Here is a 22,862-nt window from a genome sequence, read left to right on the forward strand (position 1 = left end):
CGGGTGTAACACCCTGGGCTGGTCACCAGCCAATCACAGGGCAATTATAATACAAACAAGTGGTAACCCAAGACAGATTTAGAAGTAATTTGCAATTTAAAAAAAAAAAAAAAAAAACACCAGAAGCTTGTCGATTTTTGTAAGATGACAATCTAAACACTGTAATACATTTTTTTTAAAATTGTTTTTTAATTGACACAAATTGTTAACAATCTCATCTCAGGTACAACACGTCCAGTACAGCTGGAAAAGCGTTTTTTTTTTTTTTTTGTCCAAGAGGATTACATTGAAAACAGTTTTGTCCTTCACGAGCATATACGTGACGTGGAACGAAAAGAATAGAATTTCAACCACAGGTGCTTGGGGTGAATTTCAGATGACAATCTCAGAGACATTCTGTCATGATTTTTAAATTTTTTTTTATTCCTCGGCTTCCTCCCATGCGCTGAAAAAAAACAAAACAAACCAGGAATCTACAGACTGGGACAGGTACGGTGATGCAAAAAGAAACGAATAGTCAAACAAAGCAATAAATAATTACAAAGAAGCAGCTAAATATGTAAAAATTCCCAAAGACAAACTCCACCATGGTCCTTTTATTTATTTATTTATTTATTTATTTATTTTAATAGTAGGCTATCATACAGCAAAAGACATTCAGTAGGGGTAAAAAATAGTCATGCAAAGAAAGCTTCTTTTTTTTCCCCCCCACACGTAGTGCGCACCAACAACATGGGTTCAATGAGCTTCGTCGAGAGAGCCCAGCAACAGTCGGGGCCTTCGGTCGTTATTGTCGCTGTCCTCCACGGACTTTATTTGCTACGATACTCGATGGAAACGATATGACACAATGTACTGTCAAGTCCGTGCACGAGTCGATTCATTGTAGACTGTTTTTTTGTTTTTGTTTCGCTGAGCAATAATGGTCTTTGTTTCACGACCCGCTTTGAGGATTGTTTTATTATATATATATATATATATATATATATATATATTATAATCACAACCATCTGAATGAGCGCAGGTTGATGATGGAAAAAAAAAGCCATTTTTTTTTCTCCTTTTTTGGCAAGTTGTTTTGTATTACTTTAAATCTGATATACACATATATCTAGCTTTATATATAGATGTAGTCTACTTTTACAATCATTTTCTACGCGGTAAACAATCAAAGGTTTTTCATTCCGAACTGACAAAAGGATGGCAACTAGGAAATAATGTTAACTGTTGCCTCGCTAGTATAGTCATAGTACAATCTTTTCTTTAAGTATACAAAATTAATTGTTTTAAATCTAACAATCAGATATTTGTAGATATATTTTTTCTCTCCCCCCGAAGTCCTCTGTGTACATTCAGTCTTTCGCAGATATATTATCGTACACTGCCGTCTTACCACGATTACAGTTCCTCTGAGTGGATGACGTGGAACAGCGTGACGTTGTAGAGCACCTGGTGCCCATTGTTCCAGGCGTACAGGGCGCGGTCCCGCGGGTTGTAGTCCAGCATGGAGATGTGCGAGTACTTGTTCTGGAAGGCGATGTCTATGTATTCGTACGTGGAAGAGTTGGTGGAGTAGGCATAGTAGACCTTGGTGCCTCCCGAGTATCCGTTGGTGACGTACAGCGTGCCGCAGATCATGAAGGACTCGCCGGCGCTCCTTTTGGGGTGGTTGGTGGTCCAGCTCTTGACGATCTGCAGCGTGTTGGGGTTCAGCTTGCTAATGACGATGTTGCCGGCATTCTGGTTGGTGGCGTAGACGGCCCACAGGCCCCCCTCGTCCACCATCAGGTCGATGTCGGAGTGGCCGCCCCAGGCGTAGCGATACACGTTGTTGAAGCCGGCGTAGTCGAGTTGCCGGGACTTGCTGATGGCGGAGGCGCGGAAGTCAAACTTGATGATGACGTGGCTCTGGAACTTGTTGAAGTAGATGGAGCCGTTGTAGACCACCTGGCCCGTTCCGGACCACGGGTGGGGGAGACGGTGCGAGGTGAAGTTGTCCGACGTCATGAAGTCCTGCATGGACTTGTACTCCCGCACGAAGCGGTTGTTGTGGTAACCATCCATGTACCAGACCTGCGAGTCACATCAAAGATGGACACAAAGGAGTCAGGGGCACTAAGGACTGGGTCATTCAGGTGTAGTTCTATAATCTGAGCCAGCAGATAGAAAAGAGGCATACAGCAGTACCTTAACTTGTCGATGAAAGGACTTCCGTCAAATGCCCTTCCCTAACTGGGACTGCACAAGGCTAACCGTCTTTAACCACCAACAGAACATTGACATTCCCTTCTGTCACGCTTCCTAATTTCAATTTATTGATCAGCAAACTGGATCCTGGCTGTAGGAACTGACAGACTGATGGTGCCTGGCTAAATAATAGAGCGGCATCAAAAATGGCCCAACAGATCGGCAATGTTTTTTTTACCCTCTAAACTGCGTTATCTGCTCTCAGAACGCTGACCTTTTCCTCGGCACCGCCACAGGATTTCGGCAGCGTGCGCACTCGTCAGCCCTAATTTAAGGAGACGGATCGATGTCAACAGTTTGCAAATGGCAGACTGACTCTGTTTTCACAGAGTCAGTCAGCTGTAAATCGTACACATGTTCCAACCAGCTAAAAGCCAAATCACAAATCTGGAACAGGAATGCAATTTGCATAATTGGGATTATAAATCTGGATCATTGAGATAAATGATACTTAACTACTACTTTACCAAAATAGGAGTACAGTACAAACAATCCTAATTTGGATTAGCACCAACTTCAGTTTGCTTTAGTGTGGTTTGTATCCGATAAATCCTGATCGGACTTGTTTCCACCGCAAGGTTTGAAGGCGGATTGGCGCACATAAATAGCATACCAGAGAGAAATCAGGTACATTGTGTTAAAATACCAGATACTGTGTTCTGAGATACAATGTACTTAGTACTGCAATAGCAGACACTTGTGCTAAGATACCAGGTACATTGTGCTGACAGTACCTATAAACTTCTGGCGGAATCCGAAATTGTTGTTTTTTCAACTGATACCTTTGTAACATGGAAAAAGGTGGACTATTCTCTGTCAACCAATCAGCGGACAGCTGTGCATCTGGCTTCGCCCTACACAAATGTAACAAAGCGTACCGCTTGCGACTAGCACCCCAACAATGGGGATGCAGGAAAAAAAAACCAAAAAACGGACTTTTCCAGGCGGATAAAAAAAATGCATAGGCCTACCGAACTGTGCTGAATCCAATTGTGCTGCTTGGTAGAAACGAGGCAAACGATATCAACCTCCTACATACTGCATACCCAAAGTTTTGAAGTTAATCCTAGCGAACTCAACTGAATGAACTTCTTTGGTGGAAACGGGGCTAAAGATACTGAGTTTATTCAAGCGAGAAAAAATGACAAAAACAGACATACAGTATCTCGCAATGTTGGCCGTAGGGAGGAGGGAGGAGAAACAATACAAACTGCAAAGAAAGCGTAATATTTGTAGCGAAGATAACAGTATAACGGTGTCTGCCAATATTTAAATACAAATAAACCACAGCTCAAAATTAATAGATGCGTGCAGCTTAAGTCAAAGCATTCTGCCGGCATTTCCTTTGCGAATACCTCGATTTTGCAGGCAGTTCACTCGCCTCCAACGGAAGAAATTACACAGTAAACACGCGTCCCAATTAAGTTAGCGCCAAGAGTTCCTCAAGGGACACGCGGCGCTGAGATCTGGCGGCGGGTGAACACAGTAGTCAGGTTGACAACTGCGAGGTGGCACGGGTCGGGCGCCGCGGGGGACAGCGGCAGTAACCCCCCCCCCCCCCCAATAAAAAGCCCCTTCTCAGCGGCTTTGCACCGACCGCCACCGTTCCTATTCTGCGCCGGAGGCTCAAATGCTTCCCGAGACATCCCGCCTTTCTTTTACCTGCCGCCATTCCGCCAAGCACCTGCCGCTCCACTGGAATTGACTTACGTGAGTCACATCAGGAAAGCTCTCTTTGAATCCATGTTTTGTGCTTTCCGTTTTCAGTGGGGGAGGTGGCGGGGGGGGGGGGGGGGGGAAAGTGATCTTAGGTTTTTTTTTTTTATATGACAGAAAACTACACATGAAGCTCCTCAACTCACTTTCACATAGTTCCTTGGCACCGAGATGCCACAGGCTGGCACCAAAGAAATGTTTCAAAATTCCACTTGAACGTGCAACGAACGAACGAACGAAACACGCCTGACTTTGGGTCGCGAAAGGCGAAGAAACGAAACGGCAGGATAAAAAGACAGCGGCGTGCTAATGTCGATTACCGGCATCCTTCGTTTTCCTGCCCCTGTGAGAATAGAACAGCAAATCTTTCATGTGATCTGCTTATGTATTCGCTTTCCAGGTAGCCTTCACAGCGTGCTAAATATAACATGAGGTCATCAATTTGCTCGTTGAAGAAGCCTCCAGGAAGCAATTTACATAGCGGCGGATGTTCTTCATTCTCCCGACGTGACATTGAAAGTTGGGTCGCTGATCGCGGGGCCCAATAAAGTGCTCTTGTTTTGCCGCCAATAAAATGTTTACTTCCCGCCCCCACCTTTACTTGTCCGCTACACTGCTTCTGGTTAAATCCATTTATACCCGATATTTGCATTTTCTTGTTGGGTTGTGAAAGTCTGACCATGGATGTATCGGGTATTTGCATCACATTCTTCTCTTTTTGTTTTCTTGGTGTTGTTGTTTTGTTTTTAAAGCTCAGGATAAAGTGGAATATTATCAGCCCAGCTCTGGCCAAAGTCAACAAACAAAATGTGCTCGTAAAAAACGTCCAGCGTGACTGTAGTAAATGTTAAACATGTTCAATATTAACGATTTAAATGAGTATGTCGGCTATAAACACTTCATTAACATTTATATTCAATTTAGGAATGTTGTTTCATGTCCTTGGAGTTTGGTGATCATCAGTAACCTCAATGATGGAGTCTACATTAGCGAGATTGACTTATTTCCATCATTTTTAGCTCAACTGAGGCGAGGGTGAGAACATTGTAGCTCCTAAGCATCTACATGTAGAAGTAGCGCTAGTGGCTTACAGATAAGTGCCGGACAATCCTAAATATTCAAACGTGTTCAGTATTTATGTACACAAAATCGGAACGTGTGGGGTTGACAGCGAGGATGTCTAAGATCATTTCAGCAATTCATCAGCACTGCTATTTAAGGTTGAAAAAAAATCACGTTATTTTGGTAGCCTCTCAGATGGATTCTACATTACACTCCTTTTTAGATCGTCAGAGATGAGGGTGAGAACGTAACGGTCGAGTCATTGCGCCAGTGGGGGGCTGACAATCAGGACTGTTAAACATGTTCAACATTTATGATCACCGACTCTTATCAAGTGCAGGCAACACCGAGGATGTCCGAGCCACCGACTGCGATTTAGAACGTAACAAAAGCCAATCGGGAATCGGTCTGACTGAAGAAGTGCCGGCATGACTAGATTGCAGCTAGGTTGCTAGCCTGGCTGCTTCTTGCTCCGCAGTCTGGATACACTGCTAGAAATTGCTGCCTCTCACAGGTCGGCATTGGGTGCTACATCAGGTCACGCTTTTGGATTGGGGGGGCGAGATTCTCCATTGTCGGGTGACAAATTTTTATCTTACATGGAAATCAGTTAAGATGGCAATAACCTCGACGCCTGCTTAAGCTTGTCGATTATCTGCCCTTTTGGTAGCAAACCTCTCAGGGTGACGTGCACAAAACAGTTGACCTCATTCAGGAATAATCCAATGAGGAATCTAATGAAATTCCGTTTTGCCCATTTGGCTTCTTGGCTACCTCTGCCGGGGCCGGAACGCTGCCAACAAAGGCCGACGGGCTCCAACCCAAACCCTGGGTCCGCAGACGCTCGTCGGCTGGTGTGTCGGAGAGGCTTTAGCTGGTTTGCTCTCTGCAGACGCAGCCAGCGAGCTTCTTTTTTGCCAGCTCACTCCATGCAAACAAGCTTCTGGATAATGGTCCTTGCTTGATGCGCCGCGAGTCGCTTCCAGTCTGGGCTCCGCTACTAATGCTAACAAGATGTCGGCTCAAACTTTGTACATGATGTGCAGGCATACCACTACTTACAAGACAAAAGGCTAGCTTAAATGTCTATGCAGGGCAATGCAAGTTCTGGTAATAGCTCGTTACATAAGGAACGCAATTATTACGGGGGGGTCGGGACCAAGCTCTGCTGTGAATGGAGGGGAAAAAAACAAGTAACTGACACCCCCCAAAATGTTTATAATTCCCTAAAGTAGTAGTTTAACCCATAAATATAGGCATACCGACTCCAGCTTCTGACATCACTCACTATGCCATGCCCCTTAAAGGCACACATACAACACAAAAGTTGTTGTTGTGACTTTATGCTTGTTGCAACGTACAGCAATTGCACTGTATAAAACCAGTTTATTACATTCTCATGTTTTTCTTGTTCAAGAGTGAGGGGAAAGTGAAGCGGGGGGATTGAAGTAAATGGATGGCTGGAAGAAGGCGTTTGTTTTTTGGGGGGCTGGAATGAATTCATAGGATTTCAATGGGGGAAAATGAATACAAGATATACAAGTAAATAGATTTATGGACTTGGTCACGGAATGAGTAAACACGTAAGTCAAGGTACCATTGCGCCTTCCAACGCTACGGTAACGCTCCAAGGTAGCCGTGCAGCACAAATGCAAGTTAACAAACATACTACGTACCCGCGTGTCTCCTTCAGGCGCCAGGGGATCCGTCATCCAGGAGCCGTACCTGGACCCCGACGTCTTGACGGTGATGGGGTCGCTGATGCTGGTCAGTTTGCCGCATGCTGCAAAGGACGGGAGTTAAGAAGACTGCAGCCAAAAGCCATTCAGGGCTGCTTTGTATTAAACGGCCAATTCGTTTGGCGAGGATTTAATTTGCTTGACATCCAAACGGGTTTGCGTGAACGATGCGGGAGCTGGCGTCCATCTGGCCTCTCTCGCCGTCTTTGTCGCGGTCAATAGATTCTCGTTGTTTTTCCGCTCACACGTGAGCTGCTCTGTGTACTCCGTGCATCCGCTACGTTTTTAATTGGCAATGATTGAGTTCTTCGTGTGAACTTGACAAAACTTGCGTTCCCCCCCGTCTAACACGAAGAGCGGTCCGTCCGACTTTAACGAGAACGGATTAGCTCAGGGATATAAAACGCTTGCCGTTAAGCGTCCATTCCTTGGGACGCCATTTCGCCCAGGCAAATGTCAATTAGGTGGTTTGGATGAGTTCATTCGTAATGAGCCATTCCACGGCGCTAATTCAAAGAGTAAGCTATGATTGCCTGTTGCGGCTCGCCGTTAGCCCCAAGTTTTCAGTCATTATATGCCAACTGTACAACTCCTCGACGCTCTTTTAAGGCTCCTAAAACCGCTGTTAAGTGCTCCAGATATTTTACTTGGGCGTCGTCATTTCCAAACGGTGAAGCATAGCGTTCAGCTATTACATTTTTGAGTCCGAACACTTATTACGAAATAATTGGCCTTTTAACAATAGTCGTCTACATGGAGTGCGCATGTAACCTACAGAATATCACAAACTCAAAAGTAAAACTTACCGGCATCATGTATTTATTTATTTCATAGCTTTACCCCTCCCACATGCATGAATACATTTTTAATAAACATATTTGAACACACAAAAATGTGGATATGGATATGCTTTTCTTGTCCTCGGTGCTTCATGAATTTTTGACGATTGTGACCGAGGCATTTTTCGGTAGACGGGCCCATACCGATCTTGACTGGCTAGCTTTTGTTTCCAAGTCCAAACATGTAAAACGATCGGGGAACATAGCACTGAATCATTGTGACACGCCATTAATTTCAAAGGAAATGCCTTCATAACAGTAACCACTGATTTGCTGTTGTTGTGCACAGCATTTACTATCAGCAGTGGGGTGGGGGTGGGGGGGGGGGTGGGGGTTGAGGCTCTTACATAATTCTCAACAGGATTAGAATGAAGCAATACATCCACGGTCTATTTAATAATTCATTTATTTTCTCCAATTACACCTCCATCTTCAAGACGACCGGTGCTTTTCTGCTCCGAGATAGCCCGCGAGGCACACCGCCCCCCCCGCAATCCACTATTCATGCTAATAGTCTTCTTAATGACGCCCCCTGGCAACTCGTAAAGTCTAGAGAGAGGGCCCCATTGGCCTGACGGTATGGAGGTCAAAGGTGAGCGGGCTGAAAGCGGCGGGTGAGATGAACGGTTTGATGAAGAAACACTGTTGGACCATAGATACAGCCATAATAATTGACTTTGACGTCAAGTGTTTTTCACACCAATATTTACTACAATTGTGATGTTACGACCGCAATGGCATAGGTTAGTGACAGACTACGGCGCTGTGGTAATTCGGCGCGGATCGGGAGGTTTTCGGGAGTTGCTTAGATGAAGTAGCATCGGTTTTCCAGGTTGTAATAGTGGTGTTTAATTGACAGTTGAGCGGGATGCGGTTTCAGCCCATTCAGTGGAATTTGAATGATTTTGAAGATTTTATTTTTTTCAGTCAAATTTGGTTGTTGACAACACTTCTCTGTGGTGTGTCAAATTTGGAATAGAAGACATTTACAGCATTTTCACGTACCAGGGACTTGCAAAGTTGCAGCTTGCAGATGCGGTTCTGTAAATGACTGCACGTGTAAACGTGCACTAGGGTCACTAAAATCAAACTACGTCATTGTTAATTTTATCTTAATTTTATTACATAAAGTGTATCTGCAAAGTATTCACCTTCACCACAATTTGTTACAGCCATATTCCAAAATGGAATGGATTCGTTTCTCCCCCCCACCCTTAAAATTGCACACACAACACGTACAGTAGCTCACATGGCTTTGCTATTTTTAAAGCATCAGTCTAGTCCTTATTTATCCAAAATACTGAAGTTGATAGAAGTATTTGTCAAAGAGTCGACAAAGATGTTAATAGTCGATTTATAACCCCGCCCTTGGAGTGGCATCATTCGTCAGCATTGACGATTAGCCCCAAGCGCTCACGTTGTTGGGACGTGACTGCGGGTGATTTATCGATTTGATTATTGCCCGGCGAGCTGGCGCGTCCCCTTGATCGATGGTCGTGGTGCCCCACCCCCCGCTTCCTGCGCGCCTCGCCCGCGCCACGGGATTTGTTCCAGTATACAACAAAGCTTGAAGAACAGAATCTACTTTCAATTTCTAGTCCCGTTGCAGTCGCTGCTAAAATCTCTCAATTGATTGGGGGGGGGGAACATTCTGCCCCTGAAGCAGAATTTCATTTAAATGAAATTTGGTCGGCGCATCTATCGTGAGTCGACTCAAGAAAAAGTCTCAAGAAGCCCTGCCTTAAAAGACAGGAAGTCTGCGATTTTGGTTTGAAGCCACCATTTTGGGGCCAGTTTGGCCATTTCCAAAGTTCTTCAAAGAAAGATTTTGTCCTCAGTCTCAAAAGCCAGTTTTACTTAGGAACATAATATTTGGTAGGAATATCTATATCATCAGTAGACTCACAAAAAAAAAAAAAAAAGGTCTCATGAACCCCTGCCTGAAAAGTCACAGGAACGCCACCATTTTGGTTTTAGAGCCATTCTGGGCCATTTCCAGGCATCCTTCAAAGACAAACTTGTCCTTTGTTCCCAAAGCCCATTTCATTTAGGAACATGATATTTGGTACACATGTCTATCTTTAGTAAACCCACAAAAAGGTCTCAAGAAGCCATGTCCTGGAAGAGGCAGCAAGTCTGCCATTTAGGTCATTTCCAAGGGTCCTTCAGAGACAAACTAGTCCTCAAAATTCAATTTGATTGCTACCAAATTAGCTGCGTATCCTAAATTGAGTGTGCATAGAGCATGCCGATGAAGTTGGATGACTCACCATAAAACGCACAACTCTCCTAACTCGGGTTTATACGGTCCTTCACAAGAGAACTGGAGATTTTGTCCGATTGCTCCTAAATTCAAAGATTGCGAGGGCCCGTTCATTGGGACTTGGAACTTCAATTTGACTTTTCCTTCTTTCCACCCGCCCCTTCCTCTTCTGTTCTGCTGCTTATGCGGCTTATTGAGCTTCAAGAGTGAAATCTAAGCAACTGGAGCGCTGCGGCGCCTTTTAAGCGCACATGAAAGCACCGGCGGGCCTCGATTGTGCCGTCCCCCGCCGGCTAACCTCGTCTTTTATCACTTCTTGTCTTGTATACACCCACAAACTGCGCAACAAGCATCAACTCTGCTTGCTTTAGACCAGAGGGGGGAGTAAGACAAACATTAGCAAGTCATAAGTCTCAAGTCTTAACCTTCAAGTTTCAAGCAAATCCAAAGTTACTGTGGCATAAATCAAAATTGTGCCTATGCTAAATCTCAAAAATGTTAAGTCAAGTCATTACTTGGTTTAAGCAAATTTTAAGTTACACGATCTTGCTCTGTCACAATTTACTGTATATTCACACATTAGCCACGTTTGACTCGATACTCTATTCGCTGTACTAACATTCTCTTTTTCACGATTTGTTCAAAAAGATAATCCTCGATTCCAAATGTAATAATCGTCAGCGTTCCCTTCATAATACTTTATTCTTGAGGTGACCTCTGCATCAAAGCTGACTGGTGGGTTGCCAGGATCATGCGCACTACAGAGGGAAAAAAAATAATAATAATAATTTTCTTTCCAAATCAACACGTCATTCTATCTTGAGTCTTGTATACAGACTAGACTTATCAAGTCGTGTTGTTCTGGACATAACACTGCTCCACAGGGCATTACAGTCCGCTGACGGCAGCGGACTAAAATCCCTCTGTAAATTGGCCGATTGGAAGACGAGACGCCAAACACGTGATTGGCGATTAGTCGACGTCAAGCGTTAAAGGTCGACACTGTGTAGTAACATTTGACACGGCCACTACTCGACTAATCGGTTCAACGCCTACTTCCGACAGATATTAGGGAGCACAATTTAAAAAAAAAAAAAAGCTTCCCAAAACAAAGCTAACTGCCTACGGTACGTTTGCAGATTAAACGAACCAAAGCAGGTCACATGCAGCAGAGATGAATTTGATGCGATCAGTTTGTCTCGCCAAAATCATTCCTCAAAAGTGCCGCTCATAAAGTGCGTAACAATAATAGTAGTGATGATATGAGTAGGGGGACACAATATACCCGCGATTTGCAGCGTGTCCGTGTTGCTGCTGTCTTATTCGGTCGAGTGTGGGTGTGCATCCATTAGCGCCGGGACTTGTGGCAGAGGTGTGAAGACACTGGCGACGGGCCGGAAAGCAAAAGGACTTCGCGAGCCGCCGAGACATTTATCATCACCGCGGTGCCTCCATGTTTTTGTCAGATGATTTCCTCAGATTTTGCGTGGCAGCGACGCTGTCGCGGGGCCCGAATACCGAAACGAGCAAATGACGTGAGGACGTCGCAGCGCATCGTAGCAATCCCCTAAATTAGTATAGTTAGTACAGTATCGGAATGGCGTCAAAGCACCTCATAGTGAACACGAAACAATTCCTTATGCATCTGGCTTTTTAAAATGAAATGTATGCTAAATCAAACACAGGTGAAACTTACCGCATTTCCTCCAATAGTGGCCGTGCTGGAAGTAATCGGTGGGTGTGCGGTCCACTTGAACAAGCATTTTAGCGCAGCTGCTGTCGTCTCCGTTGAAGCCGATCGCGATGCCCGTACGCGTTTATATCGTCACGGAGTTGTCACGCAAGGCCTCAAACGTGTCCACGCCCGTTATTTCTTAACTCGCAATTATCGAGCGTCGATTATTTTTGAAAGTGAGCGTGAAATAATTGTGTGAAGCAGTCCAGGAGAGACGATATCATGAAACTCGTCGGTGCGGTGACGTGTCGATCGCTAGCGCAGAAATATTACTTTCTTAATATACTGTATATTCACTTAGGATACCCAAATGAAAATTATTGAAGCAGGAACCAAAAAAAAAATAAAAATACATAAAAACTCATTTTACTAAAGTCACAAAAAAAAAAAAGGCGAACTCCTCGCTTGTTGTCGTACTTGTAATGCAGCGTTAACCGTCAATCAAGATGCCGACGTTTCTGCGTGGTGCGAATGTGCCTGAGCGTCTTGTCGGTGGTCGTCGCGGCAGGTGTGTGCGTGCACGTGTCTGCGTCTGTGGCCTACCCAATTTTTGCATGCACGCTCGCAGCCTCTCCTCGAGATTTGACACTCTGCTGTGGAGCTCCTCGAAGTCATAGGCCCCCATCTCCTCCTGCAGCCCGCTTAGGACTGACGTCAGATTCTGGACCTCCTCCTTAAACTGCAATACCAATTTGGCATCGGCCTTGTACTCCACCAACACCGGTATCAACGGCCTAAGCTCCTCCATTTTCGCCTTTATGGCCTGAAAGGATTAGAATAAGCTCGGTTGAGTGTCAGGCGCGTCGCAAAACCGAGACCACCTCCCACCCAGACGTCGGCCAAAGAAAAAAAAAAAAACTGTCTTTTCCTGACTACGCTAACGCTAACCTGCCACCAACCCCCCCCCCCCCCCCCCCCCTTGTGTGTTGTGTGTATATGACTGTGAGTGTTGGTGAGTGTGTGTGTGTGCACGCAAACCAAATATTCATTTATTTACTTTTTTTTTTTTTTTTTTGTTGCTCTCGAGGTTCCGTCCCGGCGGTGACCAGCCGCTTAAAACAAAAATAAAAAAGCAAGCCCTCGGTACACCAGCAACAATTGGGAAAACTCTTTATTGGTCATTGTCTTTTTAAAATGCAACATTGTAGCAAGGGTTACATGCTTTTTTTTCTTTTCTTTTCTTTTTTTTACATGTCACACAGAGCTGGAATTTTACTAGGGTTTTTCTTGTTTCTTTTTTTTTTTTTAACTTTTTTTTTTTGTTTTTTTTTTTGATTTGTCGAGTAACCAAATATGCATAGACAAAAGCTCCAAAGCAAGTAGAATGAAAGAACAACAATTAGAGATGAATCAATTACACTTGGAAATAAAAGTAGAGGCGGGGGGAAAAAACAGCAATAAGAAACATGCAGGAAAAGATCAGTGGTGTGGGCGGGGGCTGGTCTGGCTCTTAATGGCTGCTAAATGAACTGCCCCCAAAAAAGCTCTCACTTGGGTTAAGTGGGAAGGGAGGGGGGAGAAAGATCTGGATTTTGACCTGCCTCTTCTTCCCTCTGGCTCTTTCTGTTTCTCTCTCTCTCTCTCTCTCTCTCTCTCGCTCTCTTTACATGTCTTAAAGTTAGCCCTGTAAGCAAGAAAACGACAGGCTGTTGATGGCAGCTTGCTAACCTCGCTAGCAGACGCACAACAAACAAAACTCGAAAGATTTTTTTTCACATTTTTTTTGGGGCACAGGGAAAACGGTAACGGCGTGCGTGCGATGGGTGGGGCGTTGCGATTATGGTGTTGAACATGCAGGGGGGGTGGGGGGGGGGGGACCACACAGAGTTCCGATTTGGGAAGCATCTGAACAAGCTAGCGCAAGCTAACAAGCTAGCGCCAATCCTCAAATAAATGCTCCCCAATGGGAATTTTTTTTAAAGCACTTGGTGTCACTGGAGAGAAATTAGGGAAGTGGCAGTGTTTTTAGTCATTTGTTTATCTGTGGAAGGAAAAATGAAGGCCTCCCCTCAAATCACAAAAAAAATAAATGCCTCAAGGCATTTTCAAGGGAAACGTTACAAACACCATGTCACACAGCGAACGTCATTACCAAATGAACGCAGCGGCAGTGTTTTAATTCTTGATATATATATTTTTTTTTTGGGGGGGGGGATAAAATAAATAGTCTCCCCCGAGATTTTTTTTTTTTTTAGGGTGATGTATCACAGTAGCCGTCATTAGCAAATTAACATGGTGGCGGTGTTTTCAGCGTTTTCATTCAAAAAGTAATTAATGAATAAATTCCTTTTGAAAAACATTTAACAAAAAAGTAACACCTCACCTCTAATAACTTCCTAATCCTTGCCAGCAGGTAAAAATACTACCAGAATGTGTTGCTGCCAAATTACAAAAATAGCTACCTGTATTATAATTTTTTTAATCTGCGTTATTTTTTGGGGGTATTTGTGGGAAAAATTTTTCAAAATATAAATACCTTGCCACCAATAAATGCCTCATCTCGCTTACTGCAAGGCAAAAAATACCACAATGTATCAAGTCTTGATTCGTTGAATTTTAAATTTTCAAAGATGACTAAATATAAACACCTCACCACCAATAAACTAATCTCTCCTCAGTGAAAAAAGGACTAACAGCGCTGGAGGTGAACATCATTATCAAATTAAGGTGGCAGTTGTGCTTTAAATCTTCAAATATTCATATTTTGGAACTTAATCAATCAAACTATAACCTATTGCTAAAGCTACACGCTAAATTTGTTCTTTTCCAGATTCACCAGGAATGAAAATTGAAACTTTAACTCATGCTTAAGAAGTTAGCGTTTCTTTCTTTATGCTTACACTCTGGCAAATGTGCTGCCTCCCTGCTGTTTTGGAGTGTGCAACATTAGCGAGCGCGAGCATGTTCAGATTTCCTCGAAGTTTGGACAATTGTCTGGGGGGGGGGGGGGGGGGATTATGGAAATACTGTAGCGTATCCAGTAAAGTAATCATGTACGCTATTGTTGAAAAGCTTGAGGTCACTTCGAAATGTCCCTGTTTAGGAAAGAAAGGCACTAGTGTGTGTATACAGATAAGCAGTAGATATACACTACCGTTCAAAGGTTTGGGGTCACTTGGAAATTTTAAAATCTTTTTATTTAACGACAAGCACTGTTTTTATTCAAAGGCGATAACGACGAATTAATCCGAACTACAGTCTAGACATAGTTAAGGTCTTTCGAAAGTCCATTTCTCAGTGACCCCCAACCTTTGGAGCGCTAGTGTGTGTATCTATAGATGTTCATAAAGTTACTGTGCACTTTTTGGCTTTCCGAACACCCGCAGAATGGTGCGTTTTCACGGAAAATACCAAATTGTCTGGGTGACCCTCAACTTTTGCACAGTAGCGTATGTATGGGAGTGGCATGGCGGGATCGGACCGAACCATCCCCAAAGACGAGATGGAATGGCTCATGGTGTGCTCACCTTGTATTGCTTGGCGATATTCTGCATGTGGTTCTCCTCCACCTGCCTGAATTTAGTTTGCAGGCCGCGGAGCTGCACCTCCATCTTCTCCACGTACTGGAGCTCCCTCTGAGTTCTCTGGTCCAGGACCTGGATGGACTGGGTCATGTTCTGGACCTGCGAGCAAACTTGTGATGCGTCGGCTGTTTTTTGTTTTTTTTTTTGCGGCGATTTTAAGTCAGGTTACCTTCTCCAGCAGTTGCCTCAGTTGTTTGGTGCGGGCATCCCTGGAGCACATGGATTGTTGGGGCGCCACCACAGTGCAGACGCACCTACCCTCGCCGTCCTGGCCCGAACTGTAAACCTGCCACGACTCCTCTGGATTTGCCGGCAGCACCTGAAGGGCGGAGAAAGGCGGCGGTTGAGTGGCGACGCCAAAAGAGAGGTGCTCAAAGGGGCGGCCCGGTGAGTAAATTTGGAAATATTTCAAATTGGAAACGTTTCATGTGGATTTCTTGGAATTTAGGTTAATTAATGTAAAGCTATATCATTCAAGCATCAATACTTTGTTTTCTCATCCATGCAAAATATGTAGATGGCTTGCCTGGCCAGAGAGGGCAAGTTCCAGTTTAAGACCCAATCTTCAATTTTGTACGTTGTTTCTTTTTTTTTTTTTTTTAATTAGTTTTGATTTTTTTTTTTCTCTTCTTGTGCTTTCCTATAATTTCCCATGGTGATTTCTGATATCAGTTCACCACACCCTGTGCACGATTTTTGGATGCTTAGTTGGGGAACTGCTAACACAAGATGGCGCCAAAGCCCTGGCTAAATAGGAAAGTAATAATTGGTGTGTGTATATATATATATATATATATATATATATATATATATATATATATATATATATATATATATATGTATCTATATATCTATATATATCTATATATAGATATATAGATATATATATCTATATATATATCTATATATATATCTATATATGTATATGTCAACTGAGACTAAAATGCATGTCTCGGATGCCCTAAGTTAAGCCTGGGTTGTTAGCGGAGGTTATGGCGAGTCTTCACCCACACAAGCATATACAGCGAACGTGCACTTCCGGTTCACTGGTGATATCTTCTGGAGTTCAGAGTTGCTCTCCAAAGTGGGCAAGATGGTAGACGGATGGGAAGACGGTAAGATCCCAATCCCAACCCCTCTCATCCAGCGCAATGAATGAATCACGGCGGATCAGAATCGGTCGTTTGGGAGCGTGCTGCAATCACTCATTCACAGGAGAACATTTTCTGACCGACTGACCGAACCGAGCAAGTGGAAACAAACGCATTAATCGCCCTGCAAGTCCCGTGCGCACCAGCTGATCCCATCAGTGGGAGGAAGCCGCGAACAAATTGGAAAAAGGTTGCTGCCGCGCCGCTGCACTGGCAACAAAGAAGATGCCCACTCAGAAAACGAAGTAACCCCCAAGACCAAGAGTCCCGGGGTTTTAGGAAATAAAGCCTTGTACCATCCGATTTGATTCAAACTGTTAACGGATCGTGCCGCCCGGTTTGTTGCGGACGACTCAAAGGCGACGTGCCCGGACTAACGAGCACGATACCTACAAACGAAAACTGTGACGCCATTTAGGTTTAACTCGCATTTGATTAACCCCCGAAGTATTCAACGCATGCACTCATCTATCGGTGGAAGAGATTTACGTGGGTGTGGTAAACCGTGACTGAAACAGTACATATGATTGGTTGAGTTGTGGAGTTGAGGTTTAACCCCACCCCCACCCCGATGAGCCCCATAGGGGACACTTGCTTGGAGGTGTGGAGCGCTGGTCTTGATACATCTGATGGGTTTAAAGCTTTAGTGCTGTCATACGCTCATCAGTTGATGGAAGGTGCAGATGAGCCAGAATGGTAAGAGTCTCTTCAGGATGGGAACCGTACGCCTGCAACTGTGGTCTTTAGTCATTTGATGGGTTTAAACCTTTGGTTTTGTCATATTCTCATCAGGATTTTTGTCGGCGGTAAAAGGACAAAAGAAATAGTTGCACACTTACTCCGGTGCTCCGGTCCAGGTAGCCACCCTGCGCCGTCGTCAGCTTGGTGGTGTTCAGCCCCACCAGCGAGGGGAGCGTCTGCGACATCCAGTTGGTGATCATCGCCATGGTGCTCAGCACCACGCCGATCTTGAGCAGCGGCACCGACATCTTCCTCCCCCACCAGCTTGCCGAAAGTGCACCTCCACTCACGCCGTCTTCATCCTAACGACTCCGGGGAAGATTTGCTTTGAACAGGGTTCGCCAAGCCCGGGCTGGCTCGCCATTTCACACCGGGTCTCCGGTTGGGTTCTTCGTTTCTCCATCATCTTCTTCTTGCAACGTAACCTGATCCAGTGGAATTTTTCTTTTTGGGGTGGGGGGGTGGGACAGGATAGCTGCAGGATCCTGTGCGTGGCTCGGCTTTCTCCCGCGCACTGGTCCCTCTCTCTGATGCGCCCCTTTACTATTTGCTTCACGCCCACAACCCGCCTCCCGCCTGCCGTCATTAAGAGGCTGCACACTCCGAGTGGATGAGAGCGAGGGGGTGGGGGGGGATAGAGGGATGGAGGAGGGGAGAGCTACTACGCAGCTATCTCCAGACGCAATGATGTCAGGCAGCCTCATGGAAAAATCTATTTCAGTTTGAGGCGCCCATCGCGGTTCGACCCTCCCCCGAGTTGGGATGACAATGAGGGATTAATCAAGCGCCAAAACAGCGAGGGGATGCTCTCGGTCACTGTGGCGGCGCTGCCTCCACCCTCCACTCCACCTCTGAATCAACTCTCTGCTTGTCATGTGGCTTCTCTGATGGGTGCGGAGATGCTTTCAAACCCCTAATGAGTGTTGGGCTTTTAATGTCTGGGACTCTGGCGCCATCTGGACGCAAAAGGCGGTAATGCGGGTGTTCAAGGACTGCGGGTCCATCCCTCGTCATGAGGGTTGCAAGTGAGCTTGAAAGGAAAATTGAACGTTTTTAAGGATGCGGTGTCATTTTTAACCCTCATGATCATTTTGGGAATATTTTTGTAAAGCAATAATCCACTTTCCACTTGTGCATCTATCTATGCCAGCACATATAGTGACAGGCGGAGCAACCAAATGCTCTTCTCTTCCACTAGATGGCAGAAGGTACAATTAACCTGTGTGTTCACCTGTTGCCATTCATGCAACAGAATAATAGCTTTTTGATCAACTAAACAGGCCCCGGTTTAAATGTAAAGTAAATTGAGACGAGATCATCATGATTTCAGTATGAATACCTTCTGTGACACTTTTCTACAGTGGTGTACTGATCCTGGTGCGTTTTTTCTGACGTCATATATGAATGAGCTTTGGCGCAGTAAACGTGGGGGAACACTGTTTTTGCTTCCCGCCAATGACGCACATCAACCCCGTCTGCTTGGTGTGCGCGATCGCACACCAAACCTTTTCAAATGAAAGTTCAGCCATGTGACTTCATCCAATTCTTTTTTTTTGTCCTGTATATGTGCACTTCCACACGTAGGCCGCGAAATGGCAGCGATGCATCATGCATGAGACCCCCGGAATAGCCGCAGCGCTCCTGTCTGCCGACCGCCGTAATGCGTTTTTACGGGTAAAATGGAGGCCGAGTCTACTCTAGCCACGTTGGCGCATCGGTGACCTGAGCAGAGGTCACCCCACGTGCAACCGCAGTGTTACGCTTTATTACGGCACCGTGAACACGCCAATTAAATGCATGCCACAAATAGTGAATCCGTTTTTCACAGTCCAAGTCTGACAAATGAGCATTCAAAGTTTCTAAGACACGAGCCCCGTTTTTTAAAAAGTAGCATCATAGCCCGTGGAGTGTTACAGTGAGCAGCAGTTGCCATGACGACGCTAACACACACACACACACACACGCACACACAGTCACGCTCCCAGCCCACAAGTGTACCACGAAAATGCAACTCCCACTCTGACTGCCACTCATAGCATAGCACCTCGAGCTTCAAATTTTAACCATTTTTTCAATTATTCTTTTTTAAACAACAACAAAAATGATACAGGTTACATAACGTGATGATCAAATATCTTAAGCAGTCATTCCGCCACATATCTTTGAGACTGGCCTGCTCAATAAAGTCGGGAACAAATTAGCATTTTTCACCACCGCAAACCAGAAAAATCAGCATGAACACCAAGGCACAAATTAGATTTCTCCTGACCAAACTGCTTTTGTTGGTTCTACAAAAGTTTTTTTTAAATTTTTTTTTTATAGGAAACAGTTTATTTAGTCTTTGACCATCCTAAGGTGGATGTTTTTTTTTTTTTTTGTGAACATTTAATGCAATTTATTCTGTAACCTAACGTACGTCTTCTTCTTTCGAACATCAAAGACAATTTACCGAACAAGTCTTTTTTTTTCTTTTCTTTTTTTTAAATGTACATTTTTTTACAACAAAGACAACCTAACGTACAGTCTGTGTTTCTGGGAACATTGACAATAATTTCGAGTTACTAATCAGCCATGCGTACAAATGTTTTTAAACATTGCATTCGATGTTTGATGATTTAGCGTCTTTAACAAAACTACCGTTTCTTTTTTTGTTAAAAATCGGGAAAATCTAGTCTTGAAGAACCTATACTATGTCCTTTTGAAAACGCTGAAGACTGTTTAGTCATGAGGGAACGTTAATTGTTTCGTTAAGTTTTCAGAAACGCTGGCAACGACTTCCAATTTCTAATCAGCCGACGTATGGATTTTTCATAAACATCGAATGCGATGTAGAGTCAACAACCTAACGTAAGTCTTCTCGAAAACAAAGAACAAGTCAATATCGGGGTAACCTAACGTACGTGTTCACGGAAACGATGACGACAATTCCGATTTTTATCAACCGAGTGTACGTATTTTTATAAACAAATACAATTTTGAGTCAAACAAACCGACCGGAAGTCTTTATGGACGTCGATTTCCGTTAGCATTAAACACAATTTAAAGTCTCTAATGAACTTAATGTAGAACATTTTTTTTTTTCTAAATCTGGAGGGAACATTTCATACGTTAACGTGTCGAACGTACATTGCCTATGACGTGTTTTTTGTAAATGTTCAAGACAAAGTTGACTGCTGACAATCAACCAAGCGTACAGATTTCCGTCAACTTTGGGGGCAATTTAGCCCGTCATGAACCTCAATTACATTGCTTTCCGGCAACGATTGAGCAACCCAAACGCAGCTTTTCGTAAACATTGCTGTCCACACTTGACGAGTTTGACCTTCTCAATGTGATGTGAATCGTCGTGTGTTCAACATGAGTCTCACTTGCGAAGAATGGCGTGCGCCATCCTGACCTCCTTTATATCGTTCAGAGCATCCAACGATGAGCGCCCCTTTTTTTTACATTTTTCTTTTTTTTATGTGGATTTGTTTAATTGTATTTTTTTTTTTTTTAAACATCAATTATGATTTGGAATGGCTCCATAACATCTCGAGCCGCTTCAACAGAGCTATGACCCCGCCGACGCTCTTTTTATCGAGTTTTTATTGCGGCTCACTTAGGGAGGCGCTTGGCGCCGATCTGCTCTTTTGTGCGGGAGCTTGTTTTCGACGTATTGATCCGTTGTAATGTGTTCCTTGTAACTATTGTGAGATCACTGTTGTGCCCTTTAAAAAGAAGGAAAGAAAAACAACAACAGTAAAGCGACCTCAAGCTTTGTGTAAAAATGTAAGCGCGTCATTTCCGTTGAATCATGGAAACGCAACAAGATAAATGAGTCGTATTGCAAATCACTCCACGTTTCCCACCCTTACAGTCCCGAGATGTGAAATCATTTTGCTACCCAGCATGCACCTTGATTTTGCATATACACGTATCGAATATGTCATAATCACTCTATCGTGACGTTTTTCATCTGCATAATATCACGACATATTGTTTCACAAATTAGTCTGCAACCTATGCATGTTCCCAGTAGTGCAAGGATGACGAGTCACTTGTGATACATCATCGCCACATTTTGTCAACGTTTACGATAGAGTGATAATCGATGGGAGAATATTGTCCGGTACATCCATCGCACAATCGTGGTATCGAGAGATTATCACAGGCAAATTATTGCGATAGTACAGCATCAACCGTAATATCGCAATAAAGTGATTATGCGATCAATTGGAAGAAAATCAGCCGTGACTATGCGATATATAGTCGGTCACGTGATCGCCGTAAATATTGCAAAACCAGTACTTTGCATCCTGATATGAACTCTGTGGAAATATTGCAATGACGACACCACATCGCAACTTAATCTGCGATTCATTGTGATTGTGCGATATTCTGATAGAAAACCGGCGACCAACCATTGCCAAATAATTTGTCTCATTTGTGATATCAACTTTGCAAACGATCACAAAGCGCATCGCAACTTACTGTGACTCATGGCAGTTCTGCAGTATGCTGAAAGAAAATATAGTGTATGGTATGTGCAGCGTATCGCGAATCAACTTTGCCAAAATAGCAAAATAGCAACTTATCTGCTGATATTTCAAAAGAAAACCATGATATACCATTACTGTGTTATTGATGCATCTCAACGCTGCCTAAATATCGCAAAACCTATCGAAACGATTCGTGGCGATTTTTCCGTATTTTGTAAGAAAATGTCCTGATCTGTTTTTCTTCTATTTCGTTTTGTTTCATGTTTGATCTTGTTTTCCTGTGTCCCGTGTTCATGTCTTGTCTTGCGTGTCAGGTTTTCGGTTCCACCTGTTCTCATTAGCCCTGTTCCTTGTGTCTACCAATCAGCCACTTGTGTCTTGTCCAGGTGTGCCTCATCGTCTCGCCACGTAGCTTGTATTTAGTTCCCTGGTTTCTTTCGGTCTGCGTCTGTTCACTGATGTCGCTGCAAGTCACGTTACGATTTTGGTTGTGGAGAGTTTATCGTTATCATTTACCATCTTGATGTCAACTTTGCCGAAAAGGTCGCAAACTCAAAACCGTATCGCAACTTTCTCCACGATTCATGTTTCCGATGTTTTTAAACAAACCTAGCTCCGATTACCGCAAAATCACTGCATCTTATCAACTTTGCCAGACTATCACAAAAAAACAATTCCATAGCTCAACTGACTCCGTGTTTGTGATACTTTGAAACCAGATACCATTGCCACATAATTGGGGTACTGTGAAATCAACGTTACTATCGTAATGGGTACGATTAGCGTGTTATTGATATCACTTTGCGAAATATTGCAAACTCATACCATATCGCAACTAATTCTGTGCTCCTTAAATACTTGAAATAATCTAAGTGGGGGTGGGTCACTCCTGCGATACAGCGCAGAAGGCCCGCTTGATGAAGTGCCTTTATTCGATGACAGGAAGTCATCTTTCTTTTTATATATTACTGTGCACTAATGGCGTTTATGCGTTAACGCACTCGCTGAGCATGCTCACGACACCTCCGGGAGGGAATGCGGTTCATTGGGATTTCAACCCGGTCAACGCAATAATATTTTTCTCTGAAGTAGATGTCGTATTAGCATCGAGGCGGCACGCGGAATCTCGTTAATTACGCTTTGCTCATTTCTCCTGAGCCAATTAAAGGGCCCGGATGTCGTTGTTAACAGGAAGGGGGGGATGCAAAATGGCGTTTTGAAGAAATTGTTGTGGAAAAAAAAGAATCTTACTTGTGTGAGTTCCGTGCCCACGACGATGAGGAGGACCAGCGCGAGGAGCCTGCTGGCGGGCTGCATCTCTCTCGCCTTCCCGAGTGTGAGGATGGAGTCTTGTTTTTTTTGTT

General features: G+C 44.1%; 1 protein-coding gene across 2 annotated transcripts; it reads right to left on the reverse strand.

The window, feature by feature from the left end:
* Window positions 1–221: 221 nt before the first annotated feature.
* Window positions 222–22,862, reverse strand: olfm1b (olfactomedin 1b). Of its 2 annotated transcripts, none has more exons than XM_061698773.1 (6): window positions 22,750–22,862; window positions 15,295–15,444; window positions 15,069–15,224; window positions 12,145–12,364; window positions 6,702–6,808; window positions 222–2,073 (listed from the first exon to the last, which is right to left on the reverse strand). In XM_061698773.1, exons 1-6 carry the CDS (start codon window positions 22,813–22,815, stop codon window positions 1,399–1,401), a joined length of 1,374 nt encoding a protein of 457 aa, XP_061554757.1. In that variant the 5' UTR covers window positions 22,816–22,862; the 3' UTR covers window positions 222–1,398. The 2 variants fall into 2 exon arrangements, with proteins under 2 accessions (XP_061554757.1, XP_061554756.1); XM_061698772.1 differs by lacking the exon at window positions 22,750–22,862 and adding an exon at window positions 17,116–18,194.

The sequence above is a fragment of the Phycodurus eques genome, chromosome 15, assembly GCF_024500275.1.
Source record: "Phycodurus eques isolate BA_2022a chromosome 15, UOR_Pequ_1.1, whole genome shotgun sequence".
Lineage (NCBI taxonomy): Eukaryota > Metazoa > Chordata > Actinopteri > Syngnathiformes > Syngnathidae > Phycodurus > Phycodurus eques.

Excerpts from the sequence above, each read along its gene's own strand:
- olfm1b (XM_061698772.1), bottom strand. The coding sequence starts at position 17,265 with ATGTCGGTGCCGCTGCTCAAGATCGGCGTGGTGCTGAGCACCATGGCG. Across the intron at positions 15,445-17,115 it reads ACCTGGACCGGAGCACCGGA|GTGCTGCCGGCAAATCCAGA; the intron begins GTAAGTGTGCAA and ends TCCGCCCTTCAG. Across the intron at positions 2,074-6,701 it reads CGCCTGAAGGAGACACGCGG|GTCTGGTACATGGATGGTTA; the intron begins GTACGTAGTATG and ends TGTGACTCGCAG.